The 20462-nt window shown below is 35.6% G+C and overlaps 2 protein-coding genes and 1 long non-coding RNA gene across 3 annotated transcripts; 1 reads left to right on the forward strand and 2 right to left on the reverse strand.

The window, feature by feature from the left end:
• Nucleotides 1-2386: 2386 nt before the first annotated feature.
• On the reverse strand, nucleotides 2387-6626 carry LOC110869089 (cytochrome P450 CYP72A219). Its single transcript, XM_022118385.2, has 5 exons — nucleotides 6163-6626; nucleotides 3836-4056; nucleotides 3494-3738; nucleotides 3017-3401; nucleotides 2387-2932 (listed from the first exon to the last, which is right to left on the reverse strand). Exons 1-5 carry the CDS (start codon nucleotides 6440-6442, stop codon nucleotides 2507-2509), a joined length of 1557 nt encoding a protein of 518 aa, XP_021974077.1. The 5' UTR covers nucleotides 6443-6626; the 3' UTR covers nucleotides 2387-2506.
• Nucleotides 6627-7611: 985 nt separating this feature from the next.
• LOC110869090 lies at nucleotides 7612-11214 on the forward strand. The gene is made up of 3 exons (XR_002552923.2): nucleotides 7612-9376; nucleotides 10015-10174; nucleotides 10609-11214. It is a non-coding gene; the product is annotated as an uncharacterized LOC110869090 (long non-coding RNA).
• A 3370-nt stretch (nucleotides 11215-14584) lies between these two features.
• On the reverse strand, nucleotides 14585-20005 carry LOC110869091 (chaperone protein dnaJ 10). Its single transcript, XM_022118386.2, has 10 exons — nucleotides 19564-20005; nucleotides 18267-18326; nucleotides 18104-18186; nucleotides 17834-17993; nucleotides 16553-16682; nucleotides 16312-16470; nucleotides 15359-15537; nucleotides 15194-15274; nucleotides 14925-15065; nucleotides 14585-14827 (listed from the first exon to the last, which is right to left on the reverse strand). Exons 1-10 carry the CDS (start codon nucleotides 19648-19650, stop codon nucleotides 14738-14740), a joined length of 1170 nt encoding a protein of 389 aa, XP_021974078.1. The 5' UTR covers nucleotides 19651-20005; the 3' UTR covers nucleotides 14585-14737.
• Nucleotides 20006-20462: the final 457 nt, after the last annotated feature.

Below are 20462 nucleotides of genomic sequence, written 5' to 3' on the forward strand. Positions count from 1 at the left end.
AATTAACTTTTCTTCTCATCCTGTTTGCACAATCTGTACGTGATGCCTGATTCTAATTTACATAGAACATATTAAATTCTAAAAAAAAGTTATTTGTTTGACATTTGGTGTGAAAAACCAATGGAAATGTGGACTGAGAAATTAGCAAAATTGGGAAAAGCAGAACCTATGCACAAAACTATATGTTTTTAGAATAATCTGAGGGTGTTAATGGTTATAGGCTTTAGAGATTTGATGATGCACGTCCTAAAGTTATTAAAAGTTGTATAAGGATGTAACTGGAAACATAAGTAACGAAACATTTGTGGAGATTGAATCAAATGTGACATGTGGTGCAAATGAACCTCCTCAACACTCAAGGATCAAGCAAGATTTAGGGATAACATTGTATAAGAGAGTTTCAAGAATGTCTTCTTCCTCTTATGTTGTAAACACAAACTGATGTGATGACTTCTATTAATAAAGATGATAGAGGATGAACTTGTTTCTTTACACAAGAAGAAAACATGGGTTCTAGTTTATATATCAAAGGATCACAAGAATGTTGGATGCAAATGGATATACAAGTTGGAGGAGGGAATTCAAGGAGTTGAAGGTTCAAGATTCAAAGCTAGGCTTGTGCCTAAGGGGTTTACACAAAGAGCATGGGTTTGTGATGAGACATTTTCACATGTGGTTAAAAACTCACCCTTAGAGTGATGTCCTTAACATTAGCTAGTGATTTAGAATTTCAGCAACTTGATGTAAAAAACTGCAACTGTACATAGAGAACTTGGAGAACATATTTATATAAAGCAGCCACAACGGTTTGAGATTGAGAGCATAGAAAACAGTGTTTGACATTTAATAAGTCTTTATATGGTCTCAAATAGTCCCTATGTGACGATGCTTATAAAACGTTTGATGAGTATATGGTTAATCATGGATTTTAAAAGAGCAAATATGAAAGTAGGTATACTTGTTGTATGTGGATGATATACTAGTACCATGCAAGGATTTGCAAGGGATTAAGACTACCAAAAGGTCTCTAACGGCCAAGTTTGACATCACATATTTGGGACAAGTCAAGAAGATATTAGGGAGTGATTCTACACATACAAGCTTTAAGTTGATAAGGAGTGATTCTACACATACAAGTTTTAATGTTGATGTTACGATAGATATACCATATGCCAAAGCATGAAGATCGTAAGGATCACATTGATGGTGGATAGGAGATTTGACTAACTGGAGCAATAGTGGAACTTTAGGACTTGATGAATCCCCATTGTGATAGACATCTTGATTCCCAGTGGCAGTTAGGATGTGATGAAATCCTACTATTAAGACTATGGTTTTGATGTTATAAAAGGATATACCATGCTAGCTTTTAGATTGTGTTGACACATGATTTGAGACTATTTATGTTAATGAGTGAAAGTCTTATTTCCACTGCGTAGTTGCTCAATATGATCGATCACATTATGACCCGCCGAGACGGGGATGTGACATGATTTAATTGAGATTCATTTTTATTAATATGGATATAAGCCCGTGGTTCTATCTAAATAGTTTTAGTGTAAGAAAACTTTTTAAGGAAGGGTCATTTTATCTTTAACATAGGGCTGTAAACGAACCGAACGAACACGAACAAGGCCATGTTCGTGTTCGTTCGTTAAGGAACAAGCTTGTTCATGAACTGTTCACGAACGCTTACCGAACGAGATTTCTTGTTCATGTTCGTTCATTAAGGAAACAAACATGTTTGTGAACTGTTCACGAACACTTACCATATGCTAATGAACTCTAACAAATGTTCATGAACATAAATAAACAAAAACAACGTTTATGAACACAATATTCATTTTAGAATAAAATCTGCATAATCCACAAAAAAAAATAAATAAACACTTAACATAATTATCCGAACAGAGTTGGCGTGATTATCAAAAACATGATAAACAGAAAATTAAGAGTTTGTTAAGCCTTAACACAAACTAAAATTGAAATAGTGAATGAGGGATGTCGTGAGAGGCATATAAGATAACTATGGTTCCAAATTTTTAAAAACTAGAAATAATAAAACAAAATACAACATATAAAAACCTTTAATGAACGAACACAAATAAATATTAACAAGCAAACATAAATGAACTCATTACCGAACGCTCACGAACATAAACGAACACATTACCGAACGTTCACGAACATAAACGAACGAACGCAACCTCTGTTCATGTTCGTTCGTTTAACTTAACAAACGAAATTTCTTGTTCGTGTTCGTTCATTTACTAAACGAACGAACATAAACGAACTTTCCGCCGAACGGTTCACGAACAGTTAGCTAGCTGAACGTTCAGTTCGTTTACAGCCCTACTTTAACATTTTTAAATTTAAGGGATGAATGTTTTAACTATAGAATTTTGAAATTTATGTATTACTAATAATATGAAACATATGGAGTACAACCCTTTATATATGACAAAACATATACTTAAAGTTAACTATAATATAGGTGATACACGGTTTAAATTTTACGTAGAATCAAGTGAGCCCCAAATTGAGGTTGTAGAGTAGGCATTCCGTGTGGGGCATGCGAGTACGATGGAGATAGCTCAAAAGAAAAGCGCTGCAAAATCATTGCAAGAGCCATTTTTGCTTCTAGTAAGGCAAAATTTTGGCCAATGCAGATACGTGGGCCACCACCAAATGGAATGTAAGCAACTTGTCCCTTGGTAACCTTTGAAACACCTTTGGAAAATCTTTGGGGCTTAAACTCGTTCACATCTTCACCCCACATATCTTTGTCATGATGCAAAATCAATGCGTTTATTTGGATAAGGGTTCCTTCTGGTAAGGTTAGGTTACCTAATTTGGATTCTTCGTGTATTAGTCGTCTAAGAAATATGGCAGGTGGATATAGTCTGAGAACCTCATTGAAGATAATGTTCATCTACAAAATGAGATACAAAAGAAATTCTAATATCAAAATATTCAGAAGTCATAAATATCTAGTTATAAAAGTACGAAAACTTACAACTTTTAGATGACTCAAGCCATCGATATCTGGTTTCTTATCTCCGAAGACATCTAAAACTTCCTCTCTAGCACGGGTCTGCCATTCCGAGTGTTGACCTAATAAAGTCATAGTCCAAACAAGCATATTTCCTGTGGTCTCTTGCCCCGCAAAGTAGAAAAGTTTGCATTCTTCAATAACGTCGTCAATGCTTAATCCGAAATTGCTATTCCCTTTTTGTTTAATTTCTTTGTAATTTGAATCAAGAAGTATACCTAAAAGGTCATCATGGCTAGCATCCCCGGCTTTCATTGCAACAACTCGTTTATTGATTATGCTCTTTATAGAATCCCTAACTTGTCGGTCAATCTCTTTCATCTGTTTATTGTTTTTTGTTGGCAAAAATCTACCGGATCGTACTTTATTAGCACAAAATTATAGTGATACCAATTTAAGCTTCCAATAGACATGGAAATTAATATTTTAAAACTAACTTACCGTGATCCGGGAATGTAAACTGAATTTGCAGCCTTTATAACTAGCCTTGCTTGTTCTCTTTGAAGTTCAAATATCTTTCTTCCTTCCTCAAAACTGCTACCAAAAGCTGTACGTGAAATTACATCACTTGAAAAAGTTTGAAGATGAGGCCACACATCCACTTCACATGAACTTTCTTGGGTTAAAAGTTTCTCCCATTTGCCGATCATCTCACTACAGCTCACATAAAAGGCTGGTATCATATGCTGCAAAAGAGTTATGGACATCCATGTAATGGTTTTTAGGGCATGATAAATTAAGGGTAAATGATCTTGTAAAAAAAATGAATTGTAAGAAAGTAACCTTGAGCTTCTCCATGTGGAATGCTGGATTAATGATTTTTCTATGTTTAACCCATTGTTCTCCCTCAAGATCTACTAATCCTCTAACTAGCAACTTTGTTAATGGATTACCACCCCTTTGCTTTTGATATGTATTATAATTAGCCAAGACTTCTCGTATCATATCAGGTTCAGATATGTGTACCATAGGTCTTGTTCCCATCCATGTAAAACAAGTCTTACCTATATAATCAACACAAAAGCCCAATTACTATAAGGCCGCCCGGGGCGGTTACGTTATTTTATAACGGAAATTTCCATCACGCGTTATATTATCATTTTACCACCCCGCCAACACAAGTTCCACACGTTATAATTTCAATGCAATCCATTTTCGTGATATTTTCAACGCGTGATAGTTTTGTTTTGTGAGTGTAATTGTTGGTTGTGGGGAAATTATTGGGTGTGGTGGTGAGTGATGACCACCCCTACTAAAAAAGGTTGTGAGTGATGGAAAATGGTTGATGACATGGCATGATTTGATTGGATAGTGGGAGTGATAAAAACTATCACTAGTGAACCACCCCTCCTCCCCTAATACCCGATAAACATAAATTATAGACACCCTTTGGCTAAAGAGTATAGATTAATTCATAGCATATGTGTGTCCACATTTAAGTAAATTGCATTTCCATGATATCAATGAATTGATCACTCTTATCATCACTGGTAACAAAAGAGATACATCCTAAAACAAAGATGTTCAAATAGACCATGGCTCAAAGCTTGCTCAAAATTAGAAGTATGTAAATGAGTCAAGCTTGAGCTAGCTCTGGCCCAGCTCCGCTTAGTTCGCTAACTTTCTTATTGCATTTTTATTTTTAATTCATTAAAATATATACACATACATAGGGTTGGGTTCAATGTGAAACATTAAAAAAGTAGGGAACCAAAAAACCATGCATAACATGTTAAAAAATCAATTTAACATGTTAAAAATTCAATTTGATTTGTTAAAAATTAATTTTTTTCCAATTTTTTTGGAAACTTTTGCATATATAAATACTTGTAAAAGCTTTATTAATAAGAAAAAAAATAGTTTCTACACATTTTTAAATGCAAAAGCTTCAAAAGGTAAAAAAAAACTATTTTTTTACATTTTTTTTATTTAAATAGTTTCTACACATTTTTATATGCAAAAGCTTCAAAAATAATTTTTTAGCATTTAAAATTGGAATCTTATAATATATGTAAATGTTAAATACATAGTTTCCCACTTTCTCGCATTTTTCGTGTTCCCACTAAACCTCACACTATATGTATGTGTGTGTGTATATATATAGGGGTTGGTTAACGTACAATTTGTATTAACGTACACTGCACACGAGATTGAGTACGAGACTAAGTTACAGCATGTGAACTTCATTTTCACATGCAATTTTATTTTATAACATGCTATTTTTTCATTTATACAACATGATATTTTTTCAGTTTCAACATGCGATTTTTTTTTTTCAACATGCGATTTTTTATATTTTACAATATGCGACTTTTTGGTTATAAAGTTTATAACGTGCGAACTTCAAATCTCGTACGCTCGTACGATAAGGCATATTGTACATTACACTTTATTAATTATATATAATAGAGAGAGAGACCGGTTATCGTACAAATTGCCTTAATGTACGCTGTTTACGAGATGTAGTATCAACATGCGATGTTTTTTTGAATATGCGATTTTGGTTTTTTTTCAGCAACATGCGATTTTTTTTAACATGCGATCTTTGGTTTTTTTTAAACATGCCAGATTTCCTTTCTGAGGTTATAACATACGAACTTGCCATAGCGTATGCTTCGTATGTTTAGGCATTTTGTACGATACACTTTTTCTATATATATAATATATTATTTTTTATTTGAACTTCACACTATTTTATAATATTCATTTTTTATTCTTTTTTTTTATTACCAAGTAATTACACATAGAAACATCCGTCACACTCGCATGACTCTCTCTCTCTCTCACACTCTAATTCTCTCCAATCGCCGCTCACCACCGTCATCGATGCAGCCACCATCACCACCTCCCTTAACCACCGCTAGTCTTTTATCTGAAAACCCTCTCGAATTATTTTATTTTTAATTTTATTAACTAATAAAGAATGGACTCTACTCGTAAGATTTTCATTTTATGTAAAATTTATATTTTATGCAGTCACATACTTACATATACATATCAAACTTTTACTAACTAACTAATTATACACCACCTGGGCAATTTTTTTTTTCCACTTAGTTAAAGATATCAAAAAAAAAAAAAAAAAAAAAAAGAGAAGCAAAGTTTCATACCAAGAGTGGTGATGGATTTGTAGAAGAAAGGCGAAACTCGAGGTGCGACATCGTGAGTAAGAGTCATGGGTTTAGATTTGGCTTCGTTCATCATCTCCACCGTCTCTTTAAGATCTCCATACAAGAATCTATACGGGGTACCCTTGATTCCTTGATCTCTTAAAAACTTGTCGATTTTCTTTGGTTTAAACCATAACAAATTCAAAAACCTCCATATAAAATACAAGAAGATTGATGCTACAGCTACTCCAAGAACACAAGAAAGTGTAGTGATATCCATGGCCGGGGGGTTAAAAGAAAACAAAATAATTGATCTTTTGAGAATGAGAATAATCGAGGGTACTATTTATTATTGGGGTGGTGTTCATTTAACCTCCTTATGGTTTGAGTGGTTGATGGTTATCATCCATGTGTTTTTAATGTTTTACATGACAAGCCCTCCACACTTCACTTCACATGACTATTGTGTGAACGGTACACTAGGTTTTATGGGGAGCATTTATTTAGTGTTGGATTAGACTATCAATAAACTAAAGAATCTTGGAATCTTGGATAGGTTTGTTTACGTTTATATTTTTGTTTATGTGTAAGTTTTGTTTTTAAATCTGAGCGAATTAAGCCGAACGAAATCAAGGTGCTGAAATGATATCCTTCTCCTAAAGTGATGAGTGTTTCACTCTCATCGTGAGAAAATTGTGTACTTTAGTGGATGTTTAAGTTTGCAATCTACTTATTGTGTGTAGATATTTTGGTGCTTCAAGTAATGGGTACTAGTCGATATAGAAGCAATTTTGGATGTACACATGAAAGGAATGACGGGACTTAAATATATCATATATGCATCAGGAGTGGAGGTAGTGTAGAAGCAGAGATAGTACGGGCTACCTCTCAATTCTATCTCCATAGTGTAAAAAATAGCACTCAACTCCGTCTACGTAGTGTAAAAAAAATCGGTTTTATACAAAGGATACCCCTGATTAAAAAAAAATTGGGATATTTCTGAATTTTTAAGCAAGATCTATCACTGATGTTCATGATTTGTAGAGTAGTGACAATACTAATAGTTAACGGTGTTCTGGTTCTGCCACTAGTTATCGATTTGCTCAAAAGTGTTGTAAATACCGAATCGAACCATAACATTTGAGGATAAGTAAAAGAAAATAAACTTAAGCTGGAAATACTTAAAAGTGTGTTATATGCGTCACCCAATAACTAAATATTTATCAATCCAATAAAAATACGTCAACTTCTAATAAAAAAGAAAAATAAGATACTTTCTTCAATAAAAAAATATAATATCCATTTTAACATATATTTTGAATTATTAAACTGGTGACAAGTGGAATGATTTAGTCCTCTCACCAAAACTTATTCTAGAAGACCTATTACGTATTTCTTGTCCTTCACTCATATGTCCGTGTTGAATTTGGGTTTTTCTCCCTTCATAGTTTTCCATTCGACTTTGTAAACTAATCTGTCCCACCTCTCTTCTTCACTTGTTAACACCGCAAAGGGTGGAGAACATCCAAAAACGTTACAATTTGGATGTAACATCATATTTTCTTTTAAAAAACATATATTGTGTCATCGATCTAATAAACATCGATCCTTACAAATCTTTAGATTTCCACATCATCACACCTAGACCCGCCATTGTATATGTACACTAGATTAGATACTTGTGTATTACACGAGTTAAATACAGGAAATTTTCGAGAGGTAGTGAGGTTTGTGAGATTAAATTATGGTTCGTCAAGCTTTTCAGCCAAGTCGATAGCCGTTTGTTGGAGTGATTCGCAAATCCCAAAATATCTGATGGCTTGTTACGACCAAGAAGGAAACCACGTTTGGTTCAATCTAATCTAAATCTAATCTAAATCTAAATCTATTAATAAGAGAAGTGAATGAATAGTACTTTTTTACTTTGTGGTTTCTTCTAATTGCCATATATGGTCGGTCATCCTCTCTGTTGTTTTCTGATTCACCTATTTAGGTGGTCATCCTCCCCTTGAGACATGTGGCTTCTGCCTTTTGCCCCTTGAAAACCCTTAAGAGGAGAGAGAACGAGAAAATAGAGGGGAAGGGAAGAGGAGAGGGAGGGAAAGGGTCACCGCCGCTGTTGTCGCCATGTTGCAGTGGTGTTTTGTTGTTTGGGGTTTTTTTGCCTAAGTAGAGAGAGAACGTGAAGAGAGAGAAAGAAGGGGAGAGAGAAGAGAGAGGAGCGGTGACCAAAGGGTCACTACCACGGCCACCACAGTTTTTGTTCGTGATTGGTTCCGATTGAACTATTTGGGCAATAATCCTCTCTTGAAACATGTTTTCCTCCTTTATACCTTAGCCCTCTTAAAGAAAATGTCAGGGCGGTGACCGGAGGGTCACCACCGGTGGATTAAGTCCGTCTTGGCGACGACGAATTTTAAACCCTGCGATGATGTTGGCTTGCTACCTGGTATGGCAACTCCGGTTGCAACCGTCGCGCCACTGACCACCGGTGGATTAAGTCTGTCTTGGCGACGACGATTTTTAAACCCTGCGATGATGTTGGCTTGCTACCTGGTATGGCAACTCCGGTTGCAACCGTCGCGCCACTGAGATGGTTCAACGACGATGATGATCTTCTCAGATCTGAGTCGATTTGTGTTGGTATTTTCGTTTTATCTTTCTGAGAGAGATTAGATTATTGTGTTAGTAGTGTTGGTCATGTTGTTGTTGGTCGTGATATTGGTGGTTACAGACTGTGTATATGTCTATTTGATGGGGATTTGAAACATTGTTCGATGATGATGGTTGCTTGCTACTTGGCGTGGCAACTCTGTTTGCGCTCGTACCAGCGCTGAGCCGTATTTGGCGATGATGAAGTGCCATTCTGAGCCTTTTCGCTTTGTCATGAGTCGAATGGTTTTGTAGTTTCCGTTTTCTACAAGTTTTTTTCGCTTTTTTACCCATCAATAAGTTATTTATTTAGAAGGTTGAAATACATACGTACAGGTTATATGTTTTGTTCATCTTATTCTTATGTATATTTGTTTTTTATGACATCACACTTACATTTGGTTATTTATTAATATATTAAATAGATTATTCTATTTTCTTGAGATTTGTTACGGGAAAACATGAATAGTTCAATGGCTAATGATTTATTTGGCATTTATGGGCAACAGGTATGTCATGAAATGCAAATGAATGACAAATTTAGTGATTTCTCCTGGATCAGGTTAGTTGTTCACTACCGTTTCTATTTTGCATATATATGCAATGTAGTTTATATGGTAATATAGTTAGCCTATTTATGCTTACAGAGTGACTAACATTAACAGAAGTATGTTGTGGTGATATTGATTGCTTAACTATGTATTCGTTGAGATGATATTGTGTGGAATGATACACTAATAAGTGAATAGGAAATTTATAAGACAGAGAACATTATTTTTAATGTGTAAAAATTTCATTTTAGAATGAAACACACTTTATACTAAAAAAGAAAAAAAAATATATAAAAGGGATTATGTGTTCAATCGGAGGCATTGTTTTATTGGTAATGCAATACTTGATGTATTTTGACCCATATGTGTTTGAATAAAATGTCTCAATGTGAGTTCATGAATCATGATAAGTCACTATATATGGTACATGACTTTAAAACACATTTCTAAAGGTGGAAAATAGGCGGATTAGGTAACTTATCAAAATAGTTTTGGGTTTGGAAAGTTAATTTTTAATACAAGGGAAAATTGGTTTATAACCGGTGGCATTTTCTTTGTCCTTTTTATCGAAGTTATAGAGAGTAAATGTATTAGACATGATTATCAAAATACCAACATACTTTATAACTTTTTGTGAATTTGTAAACAGGGAAAACATGTATTAAACCGGAGCACTCGGATCCATGATGACTCTCGCATCAGGATTATGCAGAGATATAAAGCCAGTAACATACTTCTTGATGACAATATTTCAACCAAGAATTGGAGATTTTGGGCTGGCCAGATTTTTTCTTAAGGATTAAGCTTATGTGAGCACCATAGTAGCTAGCTGGAACATATAAGTTACTTCTTGACAAAAAAGTTAGACGTTCGGATGAAAATGATAACTTAGCCCAAAAGTGAAGGGCAATATGGTTCAAAAAAAGTTGTTTTGAATGAAATTGGCAAACGTGACTAAACCTCCGGGACGATTTTGGCAATTTACTCTAAATAAAATATCAACCTATAATAATCGTAATGCCTTTGCTTTGTGATCTGTATAGGATATTCAGTTTTCTGGTTTTAGTGCTTAAAATCATTAGCTAGAGGGAGAATACAGAACGTAGTTTACCATTAGAAATGCAATACCTTCCCAAATATGTAGCACCCAATCCCATTTACAAATTTAGTTTTAATCTAAAGAAACAAAATGAGATCTTTATTTATTTCTTTATTCTTTTTTTTTTTTTTTTTTTGAAAATAGGCATGAAAGTTGTATGAAAGATCAAGAATGGTTGACCTAATAGATACAAGATTGAAGAGTGATGGTTTTGTTGAAAGGGATGTTATGCAAACGATTCGGGTAGCTCTATTGTGTATTCGGCTGTTCAGCCTCTTGCTAACTTGAGCCCACCAATGCTAGAGATTGTATCAATGTTATAACATGGAAGGTGGAAATGGTCAAAACGACTCAGAAAGGATCTTGAGAACCCATCTCTGATTATTTCCCTTCTCCACTCGAAACAGAATCACCCAACTTGACTCAGCCTCCAAACTCTTGCAGCAAGGAAAGAAGAATGAAAGAATGGTAGATAAAAAACACTATTTGATTGCAAGGTACTGACCCGTGTGTTAATACAAGCAGGTATCGTTCCACTTTATCCCACGCATTGATTTGCTTTTTGTAGACAAACAGTTCAAGTAAATAGTATGTGTATGTGAAGAAAGATTTAATTTACAAAATGTTTCTTCCTTTAAATTCCATATTTGTGTAGATAAATTCATGTTTTGGTTGATTACCTTGAGATGATCCACACAACATGTGGTTTGTTTGATTGATTATCATGACATGACCAAGTTCTGATGGTCATTTATGAGCTCATAGTTTGATTATCATGCATGGGTACAACTATCACAGTGTGGGCTTCGGCCTTGGACCGCCCCCCCCCCCCCCCCGCGGCAGCGTCCAAATCGTCGGGATCTTGCCGTTCAAGCCAGTCCACTACAGGACAAACTCCCCTCACACACGGCTCATCCCCCATTTCCTTACCTCTATTCTCAAACCCGATTTACGTGGCATCTACGTGGTGGATCATCCTCCAAGGAGGGACCATCACCATACCCCATAGCCTAAGTAGATGCCTTCATATTAAAGGCCGATTAACCCCGCCGCGAAGCGCGGACGGAAAAAAATCCTAGTTTGATTAAATTCAAAATGAGGATTTAGAGGCTATGTAGACCGGTATTTAATTCCTGGCATGTGATAAACTTGGTATAATTTAGGAGTGGTGACTGGTGATTACATAACCTTTTTCGTTCAAAAAAAGGTAAAAAAATTTATTTGTTTGTTTGAATCTAATTATTAAATAAGAGGGGAAAAATAATCTTGGTCTCATATATCACCTGATTTATTAGCTATAGATGTGTGTGTGTATAAGTAGGGAACTCGAGTGTTGCGGCGGAGTCGACAATATGGCCGAGAACATAATTCAAATTGAAACAATGTTAAAAAGTCGTATATACGTTGTGTGTGTATATATAAAAGCACACACGCTTCACGGCTGCAACGCACGGGAACCCCTTATGATAAATAGGGAAATCCTTATGATAAACATTATATAGTATACTGCAACATTTTTTTATTTAGTGGGAAACCCGTATGTTGCAGCGCGGTCGACAATTTACATCTAAATTATTAACTAACTTCTCTAAAGTTACACAACACATTTTATGTTAAATTTGATTAATTTTGGTTCAAATAAACAAATACAATAGAATGTATTTTTGAATATATATTCTTGATGAAAGTGGTAAGTTTATTATCCATAAGCTTATATTTTTATTATTTATAAATAATCTAATATATAATATAGATTTATTATACATAAATGTCATTGATCAAGGGAAAAGAGGTATGAATGGAAGAGAATGACAAAAAAAAATTAGGCATTTTAACTTGACCCTTCATATGTCATCTTAAAATTTGATGGAAATTTACCATTGTGTTAGCGATCACATCAACCGTCGCTTTCGCCACCAACCTGTCAGAAGATGGTCTTTTTCAAACTTCGAAGTTTTGCCGCGCAAAACAAAGGAAACCTTCTCAGGAAGCTAGATAGTTGTGCCATATAGCTGTGAATCAACATGTGTGCGCGTGTCACACCCCAACCGATGACGGAAACATCGGGGCGCGGCACTGAGCGAAACAGATTGTTCAAGAGAAATTCCATAACAACTACATTACCAGATAGTTAATATTATGTCTCATACCATAACCCATCAAGCAAATTAAGTTATTACAGACAACGATATCTCAAAAACAAATAACATGTTTCGACAACTCAGATTTAAATAAATTGTTTGTTTGTTTCTAGACTCTTCCTAACTCGATTCCACATAGCAAGCATCCTAGAAAGTAGCATCCTAAACACCTGTCACATACGTTAAAATAGAGATCAATACACATAGTGTAAAGGTGAGCATACAAGTTTAATAGTATAATAGGGTTCGAAATCGTTTACGCATAACCAGCATGTACAACGCATAATGTGAAGCATGTAAGTTATCGACAAAGATCCTATCAATACCAATGACTGCGATTTGACTGCGAGTAGCGAGTGCACATCACATGTTCACCAGTGCGAACACGTGAAGTATTGTCCTTAACAACCCCTGTCCACGACAGGTGCTGAGTCCAAACTATAGTACTATCGTTGCTAAGGCAGGTAGACAGCAATCAACGTGTAAACATAACAAACAGGCATTCATCGAGTCATGTATAACATGCATTAGTGGTCAACATATAAATAGTGTTTGCGTTGTGTGATCGATGTGATTTAGAATAAGTAACGTATGTAACACCCAAAAGTGCATAAAGCAAAAAGGGATCGAGTATACTCACAGATAGCGTTTAACTTAATAAACATTGCCTTGGATTGAAGTAAGCACTTGAGAGATTAGCCTGAACAGTTAACGATAGCATAAACGATGAGCGACGCGTAAAACGGTGCAAAAGTACCAAGTATCGGATGGCAATCCGATCGAATGGCAATCCGATCGGATGTCAATCCGTTCTTGGATTGACATCTTGTTTGGTAAGGATGTGTTTGTGTATGATGGCTTTGAAGTTTTCGTTGTAGCATTTTGAAAACAGAGAAGTATCTCTACCCTTCAGGTCGATCGATCGGACGGCAGTCCGATCGGATAGCGACCCGATTGGCAGGACACTTAGTGAGAACAAGTTCACAGCAGGGTTGTCACTCGATCGGATGGTAATCCGATCGGGTAGCAATCCGTTGGAACTACTGTTCTTTGACATTGATCAAGTACCAAAGTCCCCAACGTCACATGATCGGATAGTCGTTCCATCGGATGGCAATCCGATCGGACGGCAGTCCGTTCGACGTCCAGTCCTTTGAAATTTGGAAAAATGTTTAAGTGTGAAACCAAGTGCAAGCCGATCGGATGGCTGTCCGATCGGACGGCAGTCCCTCCCAACGACCTGATCAATTACTTAAGTCAGAGCCAATGGGTAAGAGGTGTGAAGGTTTACCCATAGGTCACGAGTTCGATCCCGGGCCAGCGGGTACGCCTAGAGGCGACCAAGGTAACCGGTTGATCCACTCCTTTCCAAAAAAAAAAATTAAGTCGGAAAGACCCGAATGAAATTTAATATCAACAATCTTTACCACCTTAGGTTTAAAAGTTACCATGGGTTGGTGGTCGGGAGAAGCAAAACTTTTAAAGAGCACCTGAATTGGAGATGGTCATGGGTTCAAGTCTCACAAGTATAAATGAAACTTGCCGTTCAAAGAAAATTGTTTAAAAGCTTATTGTAATATTAATATCATTTAAAATGGAAAAATATTGTCTAAGGCATTATAGCATACTAGCATATTGAGTGTGGGATAAGACTTAGAAACCATTAGGCACTGGTTCAATCAGAGAGTTTTTTCCCAGATTTATTGGGTTTTCTTCTGAATTGATGTATAGACATTATTGCCTAGTAAAGATAAATATAATCGGGTGGTTCCGCTCGTGACACGCAAATTTGCCGTTCATTCAAAATATACGGTATAACCATGTAAATGAATGATCTCATCTTCTCCAAAACTAAATACCTTTTCTTGATAAATAAATAATCTCACTAAACGAATATTCTTTTATGGTTCTCAAGATGTTTATTTGTCCAGATTATACTGTACAATTTTACATGGCTTTATTGTGAGGCATAGTCCGGGGGAAAAGAAAATACATTCTGTTCTTATAATAAACAAATTAAAAATCATATGAAAGTTATGTGTTCAGTTAAATACATGCAAATTCAACTTCATTACCAAAATTATACATACAAAACACATGACATACCATCCCAATTCAACCATGCAACTTCACTAAGATCTCTGGGCCCCAGGGGGTACTGTTGGCATAGGAAAATCATAATTTTCTACACCAGGAAATTGGGGAGCTTCCACATATGGACTCTAGAATAAAAATAAAAACATAATATAATAACTTATAATGTAAAAATAGGAAGAAAAAAAAACATGTTTTTAACAGTTAAAGAAGTGAATAATATACCTGTGGTACCATGGTGGGTTGAGAACTTTGACCAGATTCTGCAGCTTTTGAAGCATCATCTGTATCCTCAACATTCAGATTATGCATACCAGAGTGTAACATTGGTTCACTTTCATGCCCATTAACGGCTGGTTTTGCCTTCTGAAATCAAAATAATTGTTTATACATCAGCCATCTCAAGTACATTACTTATGAATGGTAAAAATTGTTTGACCCGACCCATCCAGCTAACCCGTTTTGCCATAACGACAATGTACACATAATAACACCTGAAAGATCCGACCAAGGATCCTCAATCCCTTAGCTCTCGCACGAAGCTCCTCTTTTTTCACGGTATGATCTTGAAGAACCTGAAACAGACATAAAATGATATAAATATGAGTACCATCTGCGTATTTATATAAACCAAAAAAATGAGGGAAAATGGATACAACCATCTGACAGACACGAGAAACCGTGGCTTCAATATCTGCCACATTAAGCTTCCAAAGAGAATCAATCATTATCTTCTTGTGTGACTCCATGTATTCTTCGAGTTGCTCTTCTGTGTACTTCCCTTCTTGACTCAACTGTCGTTTCATGTCTTCTTGAAGCTGAACTAAAGCGATTGCGCCTAAAATCGCAAAAGGTGACACAAAATGAAAAATATATAATGTTACATAATGGTAATAAGCCAGACTAGGAAATCAAAGGCGCAAAAGAAGCGCATGCCCGGCACAAGAAAAGCGCAACAATAAAAAATAAAAAGTACCTAATTGGCATAAAGATTAATGATTATTATACTAAAACACAACCCACCCTTAGAGTAGCTAAGGGTTTTGTCTTTTAGTGAATTTTTCTAATTACACCCCCCGCTCTTTATTATTTTTACTATACAACCCTTTAACTTAACTTTCCTAATATGCAAGTTTAGCCCCTCTACTTTAATAAAGTTTTTTCCTTCGTAAATTAACTTTGCTTATATACATGTTTAGACCCCTACTTTAACTTTGCTAATATACATCTTCAGTCCCGTTACTTTTATTCCTTATTCCTTTTCGTATTTTGTCTTTTAGTGTTTTTCCCTTGCTGACGTGCCAAACAAACCGACTCCAACCGAACAATATCGTTACCGGAATCCCTATTATGAGAACCAGTATTTTTTTTTATTTTTTTGCTTTTACTGTTTCTACTTTCAGTGATATTTCTGAATACGTATGTTGACGTTTCGATGTTCGTTTCCCCATGGTTTTACGTTATCTCTTTCAGTTGCTACACCCAGTGTTGGTAATGTACTGATAATCAAACTCCCATCGCAATGTGCAGGGTAAAATTTCTAGTTTAATACTATTATACAAATATAATAAAACAAACATATGATAACATATAGAGTATAGACCAGATGTACCTGTCGCGGCTGTAACTTGTGATTTTATAAAGTGGCCTTTGTTCCTAAACCACTCAGCGATAAACGGTAAACCGAGATAAATAGCCTTTTTACCAAGCTCTTTGGCAGCTTGGTGAGTATAAATATATCCAATTGTGTTGAGCATGTCCACACCATAAGCTACAAAAGGCGGGCATAACTTACAGTTAGAAATATACAAAAACTTGGCATTAATTTTTTAGTTAAATGATTTATAATATACCTGCATTGGAGAGCCTTGATACTTCAGCTTCAGCATGACGGATAAAATCATCTTTATTTCCTTGCACATATTCATGGAGACGATCTTTAAGTAATGTAATTAACTTTTCTTCTCTTTCCGTTTGCACAATCTGTGATACACACACTTAACTGATTCAAATTTACATAGCCACAAGATAAATTTTAAAAAATATATTACTGCTTGATGTATGCTACTGAATAGGATAATATATATAGATATAATATATATATGTATATATGTGTGTGTGTGTGTGTATAATAAGAGTGTGGTCAATAGAGGATCAATTTTAAGTAAAGAACTAGTTAAGTGCTTGTACGTACCGCAGCAGTGGGAGAGAGAGAGACGGTTATGCGGTTACATAAGTGCCTTACGTATCACAGTTAAAGCAATCGACACGTGTTTTTGCCGTTTTCGCAATTCTCTACTTAAAATTGGTTATATAGTAAACCACCCCCCCCCCTTCTTTATATATATATAGGGTAAGGTTAACGTACGCATCGCACGTTAAGGACTATTGTATTTTAAACTCTCTCTCTCTCTATATATATAGGGAAGAGTTCATGTGAGAACTCCTCCTAGTTGTGAGAACTTGCAAGAATTTTACTTCCCGTGTGAGTTTTGCAACCAAATTTTGCACAAAAGTAAATTAACATCTAACTAGCACACCTATAAATAAAAACCGGAAAAAAAAATTACGAGCCAGCTTTTTTTCGATATGTACATGTAAGCTTCATAAAAAAATCGTCAAAATTTTTTTTCAAAACACTTTTGGAAGTAGGGTTCTCACGAGTTCTCACAACTCAAACTAGTTCTCATTTTAACCATTCCATATATATGTGTGTGTGTTCACAACAGGGGACAGTTCCTATAAGAACTCAAATAATGGTAAAAAAAAAAAACCATATAAACTAATCAAAATATTGAATCTGAAACATACAAGATACAAGTTGAAATTTCGATTCATAATTCATAGTTTCATACCTCTGTTGAAGTGTTTTACAAGAGTTTTAAAGCATTTTCTTTTAAAAAATAAACAAATTCAAATATGCATCTGATTTTGCAGTCTGTTGCAACAACCGAAAAATGTAGATCTGTCATTTACAAAGTTACAAAATTATGCCAAACACTTCAACAACAAGATACAAATACAATCTCGTCAAGTTTGTGAATTTGTACCTATATGATTCAACTTGTGAATTTTGATCAGTTCTTACCAACATTTAAGTTCATAGTTGATCCTGATTCTATATTCACACGTACCCTCATCTTTTCTTGCAACTTTTTAGTATCAATCTGCTCCCCTTCGGTGAAAATATCCAAAGAAGCCATGGATGCCATCGCAAGCTGGCCAATGTAGTCTTCAAATAGTTCACTCCCGAAAAGCATTGCAAAGATAGCGGCTGGGTCAATGATTGCCTCGCTATAATTAACAGACAAAAAATATTTCAGCACTGATCAAATAACATATGAATGTACGCATTTATACAGCACAAGGTACCATAATCTATAATTAAAAACCACAAAACTAACGTTGAGATTCCTGATTTCCCGTGAACATCGTAAACCTGTCTTTGATCAGGATTACTCAATACTTGGTAAGCTTCTCCTAAAACCTGTTATAGAATACAAAATCTTTAACTAAAATAATATATTGAAGAAAACATATTCAATAAGAGTTAGACGGGAGTGTTGCCTGAAAATTTTGTGCTGCAAGAGGATCATTTGGATTTTTGTCTGGATGGACCTGGCGCGCCTGCAATTCTCCAAGTATAGCAAGTTAACAACGAGTGGACGACAATAATTAAACTATGCTCACACGTATTTACTCGCAAGAATCTAGAAGCTATTTTTGTAAACAAGCTAATTAGGAAAAGAATACACAGGCAATCATACAATCATCATAAATCACTTATTTGTATATATACAAGTATAAGATCCCAATAAGGACTTATTATCCTGCCTGATTTCATGTAATGTTAGGTCTAACAGTCTATGCATAACTATATACAGCCTAGTTTGAAGTACATGAAGCTAGGGGTGTTCACGGTCCCATCTGTCTGAGCTGAACCGCTATATACCGGGTCAGCCAAATCGACCACTTTGGCGGTTTGAGAGTTTGAACTTTTTTTTTTAAAAAAAAAATTATTAGTTTGTATTAAAAAATATAAAACAATAAAGATGGTTCATGAATTTAATGCATATACATAACTGTAAATCCAAATAAATTTAAAAAGGGCTAGATGACTAGTTCGGTTTGACTCCAAGTTAGAAACCGTAACCGGACCGTTAAACCACCAAAACTGAACCGTGAACAGACCGTACAAAATCACAAAAGGTTTGGTCGGTTTCAACAGTTTATGAACACCAAGTTCTTCATCATGCATATACCAAAACTGGAGCTTGGATTACATATAGCTTCAATTACTAAGAACAGTTATATAAATGTTGCAAGGGAAGGAAATAAGAGCTTGCCAACAAATAATAAAATTCACGCGCCCTTGGTTTTAAAATGCACGCCTTAGGCAAGGTGACCAAAATAACACCTTCATGTACATGTGAATATCTGAGTCAGAATTTTGTCATACCGAACCAGGTTGATATGTAAAACTGACCAAAACGACGAAGATATTACGAACATTTACTTCATCAAATGACCTATACATAAAAGCGACGAGATAGATGCAACTTTTGGTTATACATAAAGGCTATAAAGCTTATTTGTTGCACTAACACCTTGCAGCCCTCACCTCGGCTTTCGAGACCTAAACGCCTTGGAACGCCTAATGTTCTCTTACAAACAAAATGTGCTGCAATTGGCTTGATTTCTTATCAACACAGGTCTTATACCCAAACTTATATAAATTACTTAAAGTTAATTGAAATTGAAATTTCATTAAATTAGGGCACAAATAGCAGGTAAAATAAGAAATCAAACAAAATCGCATAATTATTACAAGAATTAATGAAAGATGTATAATAATAATAATAACCTTGATATAATAAGCTTTCTTAATCTCAGATTCCGTTGCGGTAGGTTTAACCCCAAGAATATCGTAATACTCCGTCTCCTTCACCATCGATCAAACAACAACCGATCTAGGGTTCTTGCGAATGTACGGAAATCTCAATGCTAAAAACTTAAAAGGCGTACGAATATGGAATTAAATGAATCGAATCGAACAAGGTAACAACTGGTCAAGAAAATAATAATAAAATAGCAACAAGACAATTGGGAAAAATCATCCACAAATACAATTCTTTACGAATAAAATTGAATTCAAAGTATATGATTGCGATTGGAGGAGAACAAGAAGAAGAAGATACGAACGAGGCTGCGGTATGACGTCGTTGACGGTGACCAACCACGGTCCGGTCCGGTCCCACCACTAGATGGTTATTCTTCAATGGATCGATTGTTGTTTTTTTTTTTGTTGATGGATAGGATAATATCTTTAGAGCCGTTGAAATAGGTCCTTGGTTATAATTTGTTACGTATTAATCCTAGCTGGCATTTGTTAAGACCTGTTATATCGCTCTTTAGACCATAGGGTATGGTGGGGTTTAGGTTGAGGCATTTGTTGACACGTGGAATGGGAGCCCCCCCCCCCCCCTCACCACCACTCAAACCCACGCCCATGGGGTATGGTGGGGCTTGGGTTGGGGGCATGAGTTTGGTTTGGCCATTGAGAGCCTGCCATGTCACTTACTAGCCCGCCCCACGTCCGGCTTCAAACCCACGCCAATGGGGCCACGCCCCAACCCAAGCCCCATACCCCATGGCCTTAAGGGTGTTAAGGAGCATTAAAAGCTTCACGTGTTAAAAAGTTAACTACAAGAGAGAGAGGAAATCAAACATTGGAAAATTTGCACACACAGAACATGTTATATA

This window comes from Helianthus annuus, chromosome 12 (assembly GCF_002127325.2).
Source record: "Helianthus annuus cultivar XRQ/B chromosome 12, HanXRQr2.0-SUNRISE, whole genome shotgun sequence".
Classification (NCBI taxonomy): domain Eukaryota; kingdom Viridiplantae; phylum Streptophyta; class Magnoliopsida; order Asterales; family Asteraceae; genus Helianthus; species Helianthus annuus.